Raw genomic sequence first — 9,455 nt, forward strand, 5'->3', positions numbered from 1 at the left:
CGATGCGTAAAGAAAAACCCTGGAACTACAAGTAAAACCTTGTTTGCAGATGCTGGAATTCAAGATGTCTCCAAAACAACCCGAAATAAGATATAGTCTCAACTTGCTAAATATAATAAACTTACATGTAGGCCTCCATTGGCACCGAAACATAAAAAAGCTAGGCTAGAATGGGCGAGGAAACACATGAAAACCGATGTTAAGAATATATTATTTACAGATGAGTGCCTAGCCACGTTAGACGGGCCTGATGGATGGAGTAAAGGTTGGATATTTAATGATAACCCAGCTCACAGTCGTTTGCGGCGTCAACAAGGGGGTGGAGGAGTAATGTTTTGGGCAGGTATCATGGGAGACACTATGATTGGCCCATTTAAAGTGCCAGAAGGTGTGAAAATTACTGCAACAACATACTGTGACTTTATTGAAAATGTCCTCTCAGACTGGCTGGATGAACTCCCATTATCAAAGCTCACAAAAGTCATTTTTATGCATGATAATGCACCAGCACATGCTGCCAAGAGAACAACGGAAATGCTCTCCTCCATGGGATTTAATGGAGACACTTTGATGAAGTGGCCAGCCTGTTCTCCGGATTTAAATCCGATTGAAAACTTGTGGAGTATCATAAAAAAGAAGATCTACTTAAATGGCAAGCAATATACGTCTAAGGATTCACTGTGGGAAGCAATATAAGAAGCTGCTAGAACAGTACCACCTGCCACTATCACAAAACTGACTGATTCAACTACCAATCGCATATTTGAGGTCATCAGACAAAATGGATCATATATCAAATACTAATAATAAATTTATGAGATGTTTATTTAATATTTCATTCTTGTAATTGATTGTTATGTTGTATACTTATGGTATGGGTTGTTTAAAATTGTTATTTTGCTTTACTTTGTATATTTATCCTTATAATTAACGAAAATACATAAATCCTTTTAACAGGACTATTATCTCTGTTCACCTGAAAAACAAAAAAATTGGATTATTAAAAAACTAACAAAGATATTGACTTCAAATTTTAATGAAAGGCTACTGATAGTGTAATCTAATGCCATGTCAATCGACGTAGTAGTTATTGAGATATGGTAAAAATTCATCATGGACTATTATCTCCGGTCGTAGTGTAGTGATGTATGTAGGAAAGTTTTTATTCTTTTATTTCTTTGTTCAATTTTGCAACCCTGCCTTGGGGGGCTGAGTACTGTATGGGGAAAAGAACAGATATATGGTAGATCTTTGTAATAAAAATCCCAAGATCCAAAGATCCATAAAAAAAATAATGGCATTACTACAAGAAGAAACAGAGAGGAGTGCAAGGGAGTGAAGGATTGAGTAGAACTAGGAGTGGAGGAGGAAAGGGAATGGTTCAAGGAGGGAGTCACACGGTGTGCAAAGATGGTGTGTGGAACAAAGGACAGGAGGAAATAGAAGAAAGGGTAGTGAGTGGTAATATGAGGAAGCAAAAAAGGTAGAGGAGAAGCAAACATTAACAGATTGGTTACAAAATAGGATAAGAGAATCATGAGAGGTACAAAGAAAAGAAAAGAAGTAAAGCATAAAATAAAGGAGGCAAAGAGGAGAGCAAATGTGAAATGGGGTAAGAGTATGACAAATTTTTTAAAGTAATAAAAAGATGTTTTAGAAGGAAATTAAGAGAGGAAGAGGAGGCAAATCAAGTAGAGAAGAAAAGGTAAAAGGTGGGGATGGAGAGATGATAATGGAAGAGATAGCAATACAATAAGAGGAAGATGGGCAAAGTATCTTAGGAAGTTGCTAAATGTAAAGGAGGATAGTGTGGGAAAAGTAGTTGCAGTGGGAAGCACTAAGTAAATAGCATTGATGAGTGAGGAAAATGGAGGAAAAATAAGGAAGGATGAGTTGGAGGCAGTTGTTAAGATGATGAGATCAGGGAAGGCACCTGGGTCGGATAGGTGTCATGTACATACATACATACATATACCAAGGCTTTTTCCCCCTTACAAGGGAGGTAGCCAAAAAGGGAAAGGCATAAAAACACTCCCACCCATTTCATCCCTACATACACTCCACACCCCTCCCCCCCTCCCTCTCATCTGAGCACCTCCTGGATGACGGGTCATCCCTGCACCCTGCCCACCGCCCTGGGTCAGAAGCAGTGTCGCAAGACACAGCACATCCACAGCAAGGCCGCTTCATTTAATCGGCGACCCCCCCTCTCCGTCCCCCCTTGCATATAAGGAGAGGACGGGGAGAAATCCCTACGGGCTGCGTCAAAATTTACTCACACATACTACCCCCCCCCCCTGCCCATTCCTCCTCATGCAATCACAACATCATCCATATACAACCATTCTCCACTCACCTCTGTCTTCCGTCCTCTCCCTTCCTTCCTCAACAGACATTCCTCTCTTCCCCAAAGCCCCCTTCACCCCATCCATCCACCTCATCCTAGGACGTCCCCTCATGTTCACTCCCTCCACATCTGCCTTCCATACCTCTTTTACTAGTCTTCACTCATTCTTTCCATGTGTCCAAACCATCCTAATATTCTTTCATCAACCCTATCTCCCAAATCCTTTTTCACCCCTGTTCTCCTCCTCACCTCCTCATGTGGATTGTCTAAAAAAGGGAGGTACAGTGATGGTGGACTGGCTGGTGAAGTTATTTAATGTTTGTTTAAGAGAGGGTAGAGTGCCAGAGGACTTGAGAAGTGCCTGTATAGTTCCACTTTACAAGGAAAAGGGGAACAAGTGTGAGTGTAGTAGTTTCAGAGGGATCGGGTTGTTGAGTGTAGTTGGGATGGTTTTAATTGAGAGGATTAGAAAAAAAACAGAGGGAGTAGTTGGTAAGGAACAGTGTGGATTTAGGACAGGCAAGGTTGTGTGGATCAGATTTTAGTGGTAAGGCAGATATGTGAGAAAGCTATAGGAAAAAGTAAGGATTTTTTTTGTTTTTTAAGGATTTGGAAAAGGCTTATGACAGGGTAGACAGGAAGGCACTGTGGGAGATATTGCAGATAGATGGGATAGGAGGAAAACTATTAAGAGCAGTCAAGAGTTTTTATAAAAATAGTAGAGCCTGTATTAGAATCAGAAATGGAGAGAGTGTGTAGTTTGAGGTGGAGGTGGGACTTTGCCAGGGATGTGTTATGTCACCTTGGCTGTTCAATTTATACATGAATGGAGTGGTGTGAGAGGTAAATGCAAGGGTAATGGATTGGGGATTGGAGATGGTTAAAGAAAATGGAGAAAAGTGGGAGATAAGCCAGTTGTTGTTTGCTGATGACACTGCACTTGTGACAGGATCAGAGGAGGTATTAATGAAGTTAGTGACAGAGTTTGGGAAGGTGTGCAAAAGAAGGAAGTTGAAGATAAATATGAGTAAAAGTAAGGTGATGAGATGTACAAGGGGAGAATGTGGCAGCAAACTGGAAGAGAGTATTAAAGAAGAGAGACTGGAGAAAGTGGATAGTTTTAGATACTTGGGTCCAAATGTGGCGGGAAAGGGAGTGGAGGTGGAGGTAGAATGTAGATTGAGAGAAGCAAGTAAATGCCTTGGGGGATTAAAAAGTGTAATGAGAAATAGACTTTTGAGAATGGATGCTAAGAGGAGATTGTATGAAGGAGTGATTGTGCCAACAGCACTGTATGGGTCAGAAACATAGAACATATACCCGGTACTTCAATTTATATTCAAATTGTATTCGTGCTATAAAGTACATCTCTTCAAAAGCGTCATCTATATTTATAAAAATCAGGTTAGCCCACACCCTAAGTATCATCTACATTTACAAAAACCAGGTTAGCACTCCAAATTTTGATCCTGGATCAGCCACTGCCTTTGTCCATTTCATTATTTTGTTTTTACCCGTTTTACTTTCATCTTACTCCTATAGGAGAAAACAGAGAGAAATTGTGAATGAAATAAAGAGACTTCACAGCTTATTTTCGACTATGATATTGACACCACGTTTTCTACTAAGACTTCTTTTATTCGTTTCAAAATTATCACACAAACACCAACCCTATCTGCTCATTTTTAAGCTTTAAGCTTTGGTTTACTTCAGCACTTTCATCTATGTATTTCATGTGTTCCCTCATTTGTTTTTATTGCATACATTCCTCATATGCATGCCCCTCTCCCACCATTACCACACATTAATTTCATCCTACCATTCACTACCCTGCCCTCTGTTCTCACCCATTCTATGACCCCATACATTTTTTTCACATGACCACTTTTTCCTTGAAATTCGTTCTTTTCTACTCCCATCTTCCCCTCTCACCATATTCTTTCGATTTCAAGAGTTATTCATCTTTCCATTGTTACTCTACTCACTTCTGCACGTCTGTTCCCTCCCATCTCATCTTTCTCCACATTATATTCAGTCAATCTCCTTTCCACCAAATGATGACCAGCCATTCCACCTTTCCCCAAAACACAGTGATGTTCAAAAATCTTCCAATCATACTTTTGGAAACGACCACATAATTGATCAATGTTCTAGCAACTATTTTTCCCACTACCCTCCCTTTACCCATTATGACTATGTACGTATTTTATCTATGAAAGCATCCACATATAACTTTATTTTCAGTACACCTCTATAATTTTCTTCTCTGATCCTTCCTGGCTCCATTCATTTCTGCCTTCCATATTATTTTTACATTTAGAGTAAAAGTATTACTTAGCATTTAGAGTAAGAGTATTAAGTACTAAGTATTACTTAGCGTTTCATTGAAATAGTCATAACCCAGTCGTTCTAGGAGTTTTCTCTCAACTGAGTAGTCTGTTTTACAATAAAATATCTAAAGTGTAACACGGTCATGATAGGTTAACCTTATTGCTACCGGTGGTATGTCACTCTGCTATCGAAACTGTGAAACGGATTTAGATGAAACAGTCTGCTGGTTGGTAGAATAAAAAGAATTGTCATCACTTAGTACGGAAAGATCTACTAAAGGATCATTTGTTGAGTTTGACATTAAAACATAATACATTTTCTTTCATCCGTCTACCAGAGAAAATACAATTTTAAGGGGTAACTTTTAAATATGCAAGATGGTTTGGGGGTGTAGAAAATCATGATTTTTGCTTGCTCTTTCGATTTACTGATAAAATGGTATGTATTCACCTACTCACCGTGACATCTGATGGCCGGCTGACTAGTTAGTTATCAGTCTCTTCTATGGTGTTCTGCCAAGTGTCATTGATTTCACGTAGTCTTTTCTTCTTTGAGTTATTTATTTAATCTGATACTCCCACCATTTTCTCAGTCTACTGATGGGACATTTTTTGGCCTCTATTCGTACATTCTCTGTGTCCTCTGTGGCTGGAATTTGTAATATGTGCCTATACTATCTTATATGATTTCTTTCAATGATTGCAAATATGGATTTTTGCGGTGGCCGTCTATTTTTCCCGAAATTGTCTCTCCTAGTCTTGTAGCACTATAATTTCTATTGTCTGGATTTAATTTTTAAGCTTTTGTGCCAGGGTTAAAAAAATGTCTACTATGCAGTAGTACTGGTTTTAATATGGTGGTGTATTTGCGAAATGACACCTGGAATTTCCCTTTCCATGAGATATGGCACAAACCAAGGCATCAAAGACAACACTGAATTGCACACGGAAAGAGGTATAAAAATCACACCCAAAACCCATGTAAAATGCCTGGGCATCCACCTAAGTGATGACACCACTTTCCAACACCATATCACGCAGTCAGTGAAAAGAGCAAGGGGGATGGCCAGCTGGGTACTAATGACTTTCTCCTCAAGAGAGGTACAAGTAATGCTTACCCTCTGGAAGGCATTTATCCAACCAATCCTGGACCACTGTAGCCAACTCTGGTCGCCACACAAGCGCGGAGACATCCAGAAGTTTGAAGCTGTCCAAAGGAACTACATCAGGCACATCAAAGGGATGAAAGATCTCAACTATTGGGATCGCCTGGGAGCACTGGGTCTCTACTCACAACAAAGGAGGAGAGAAAGATATAGAGCCATTTATACATGGAAAATCCTGAAAAGTCTTGTTCCGGACCCCCACGCCCTCAACAATCAAGCCGTACCACAGTGTAAGGCATGGGCGAAAGTGTGAGAGACAAACTCTCCCACCAAGAGCCCCGGGAAGGCTAAAGACCCTACTGGCATCCAGCCAAGGTCACGAGGGTCCAAAAATCTTCAACGCCCTCCCAAAAGAGGTGAGAGAGAAAACCAAATGCTCGGTGGACAGCTTCAAGCATGCACTGGACAGCTTCCTACGGAAGGTGCGAGATGAGCCCCCAGTGTCAGGCTACACCGCCATCAGTAGGTTCTCTCCAAACTCACTACCAGACCAACTGACCCTTGCGAGGAGGAACAGCAGGACTGGTAGCAGCGGTAGACCACTACGGCTGTGAGGACTGCCCTCGAAACTCCACCAAGTAGACCAAGTAAGTAAGTAGTCTTCTCTTCTTTGAGTTATTACTTATCTATCTAATCTGATACTCCCATCATTTTCTTGGTCTACTGATGGGACATTTTTTGGCCTCCATTGGTGCATTCTCTGTGTCCTCTGTGCCTGGAATTCGTTATATGTGCCTATACTATCTTATATGATTTCTTTCAATGATTGCAAATATGGATTTCTACGGTGACCGTCTATTTTTCCCCGAAATTGTATCTCCTAGTCTTGTAGCACTATCATTTCTATTGTCTGGATTTAACTTCTAAGCTTTTGTGCCAGAGTTAGAAAAAATGTCTACTAAGCAGTAGTACTGGTTTTAATATGGTGGTGTATTTGTGAAATGACACCTGGAATTTCCCCTTCCATGAGGAGAGGCCCAGAGGGTATAATGTTTTTTCTTCACTTCTGTTGTTCGTTTCTTCGTCGATTATATTGTTTGATGTGAGTTTGCTACCTAAATGAGGGTAATTATCTGTTAACTTAAAGACGTATTCATTTACGTTTATGTCATCTTCTTTTTTTGAGGGGGGGAGGTTGCGGAGCTGTCACCCGCTCGGACCTCAAACTTGCGGCGTATCGAAACAGTTCATACATCAGGAGGTAGTGTCCACTTTATGAAACTCTGTTAGGAGTGGCGGTGCCCAAAGGAGGTCAGGAAGAGAGGGCTCCCCTCGACCTAAGGCAGCGTCGGGGGGGGGGGTGCCTTGAGGAACCTGAGGGTTGCATCAGAAGGGGAGACGGTGAAGTGCCGAGCGACTCCTTCCGAGGTGAGTGACGGGCTGAGGCCTAGGCGAAGAATGGCCGTGGCTCTGCATTCTAAGAAATATATGAAGTGGCAACCAAGAAGAAAGAGACCGGCGGGAATACCTAGCAAGAGATGGCTAGATTGTGTAAAGATGAACTTAGAAAGAAGAAATTTAACACTAGAAGAAATAAATCAAGAGATACGAAGATCGTGGCGGCTGGAAGAGTCTGATGAAAAGGCCGACGACTAACAGATGGTAACATCTTCCTAGCGTCTGGTGAGTATGGTGAGAAAGTGATGGAAGGGTGAGGTCCAGGTGATTATGTCGACGAAGTTTGGAGCGTTCATGATTGTCACTCCTCGCGTGCAACACGTGTCACCCATAACGATGTCCAAGGCGAATCCTATGGAAGATAGATTCTGTCCTTCTACCAGGAATCAGGTAGATGACCTCGTACTTAGTGAGGAGGTAGCACCACCGTGCTGAGTCCGAAGTATTAAGATGGTTGCCATGGTCGACCCTGGCCTTCTTGATGGTGACGTCCTCTGGTCTATATGGGTGCAAGGGGCAGTGTGATCCTGCTGAACTTCGTCGCTGCCTTGGCAGCAACATCTGCAATAGTGTTCCCTGGAATCCCAACATGACTCGGGGATCCAGTGAAACCTTGCAGACTTCTCTTGCCGGTACAAGAGGTTTAGCGTGTGCTGGATTGGCGTTGTTAATTAAACGCCATCCGTTGTCTTCCCCTACCGGATGACGTCAATAGCACTCCTTGAGTCTGTGTTGTGGATCACGACTGCCCCCCTCCCAGTAGAGCAGGTGTGATTCAGGGTCTTGGAGATGGCAGCAATCTCCGTCTATAGCGTGGAACTGCTGTGACTCACTCTCCTTACCTCGGTCGCCCCATCGGCGATTACAAAAGCCGCGCCTCACACTCCTGTGAGCTGGTTCACAGACCCGTCAGTGTAGTACGACGAGTTCGCTGTGTGGTGATGGACCTTATGGCCTCAAGGACCATGGGCCGCAACCGTGATGAGAGAGATGAAAGCCATAGCGGCGTAGTCCACTACCGAACGTACCACTTGAATATAGTACGTCCGGAGGACTTGGTGCCCGGCACCCAACCGGGGGTCTCGTCATGACTCTAAGGAGATTTTATCTCGTTTTCGTGGCTTCACGGAGGTACCTGATTTCCGGAGCAAAGGAGAGCCAGGAGTCGACCCAGACGCCCAAGCAGTGATAGGTGGGCACCCAGGTGAGTATGTCGCCTTGAAATGTAAGATGGCGTTGAGATCTTCAGTCCAAACCATTTGCATTTCTGGGAGAGGGAATTGAGTACCCGGTGAGCCTTTATGCCCTCAAGAATAGGAGAACCATGTTTGGTTGGCGTTCTCTAGATACAGCGTTATCAAAAATGTAATTAATCTTTTGAAGACTACTAGTCCCAGATGAACAAATGGTCTTATGAGCATCACTTATTTATTTGTCTTGTTGGTTTTCTCGGCTTGATGGCCGAAGAATGTGAGTATGTCACCAATGATCACACCGATATCATTTTTCTGCCCAATGCTTCCTAAACCAGTGTACATGCAGCATCCATTGTCCTAAACAGGCGTCCTTTCTATTCTCATGTGCCTGGTTTTCTTTTTGGCAATTTTCTAAGAGCCACTCTTATGTCCCTCTGGGTTCATTCCCCACACTATATCTTAAGAATATTTACACCATATGCATACATTACCTCGTTAAGGCATAATGTTCAATTAGACAGGCTAAATGAGCCAAGATTCAACACCGAAATGGGTCGTAAAGCCTTTGTGAATAGTGCTCCAAGGTTATATAATAAATTACCCGAACGCGTAAGGATATCCGAGAACTACATAACCTTCAAGAAGGAACTAAAGGCATATTTGTTCACTGAGTGCTATGACACGGACAGCATGTCAATGAGGACGGATTTTGGTTGCTAGTATAATCGTTCTCGGCTGAGCAGAGCGTCATGCAAGACGGAGCTCAGCATCGAATCGTCACATCAAGTATCAAGTATAAGTTATGCCTGACTGTTCCTCGCTCCACACTCCCATCTTGTTACAAGTCCGTTAGTCGGTCACCCATCCTTTATCACTTCTCTCATGTCGTAAGAATGTTAATTGATCATCCGTTGCTCACTGTCTCTTCACTCGATTTTCTTGTGTTTATTTGTTCCTGTCAGCATAGGCGCAGCCAGAAATATAACTCAGGAAGACATGATAACTCCCCGTGCGTAAA

At 42.5% G+C, this 9,455-nt stretch overlaps 1 protein-coding gene across 1 annotated transcript; it reads left to right on the forward strand.

Annotated features, from left to right (window-relative positions):
- Nucleotides 1-5,550: 5,550 nt before the first annotated feature.
- Nucleotides 5,551-6,096, forward strand: LOC143032597 (uncharacterized). The gene has a single exon (XM_076197465.1). The coding sequence runs from the start codon at nucleotides 5,551-5,553 to the stop codon at nucleotides 6,094-6,096; it is 546 nt and encodes a 181-aa protein (XP_076053580.1).
- Nucleotides 6,097-9,455: the final 3,359 nt, after the last annotated feature.

This window comes from Oratosquilla oratoria, chromosome 14 (assembly GCF_046742065.1).
Source record: "Oratosquilla oratoria isolate Oo_2021 chromosome 14, ASM4674206v1, whole genome shotgun sequence".
Classification (NCBI taxonomy): domain Eukaryota; kingdom Metazoa; phylum Arthropoda; class Malacostraca; order Stomatopoda; family Squillidae; genus Oratosquilla; species Oratosquilla oratoria.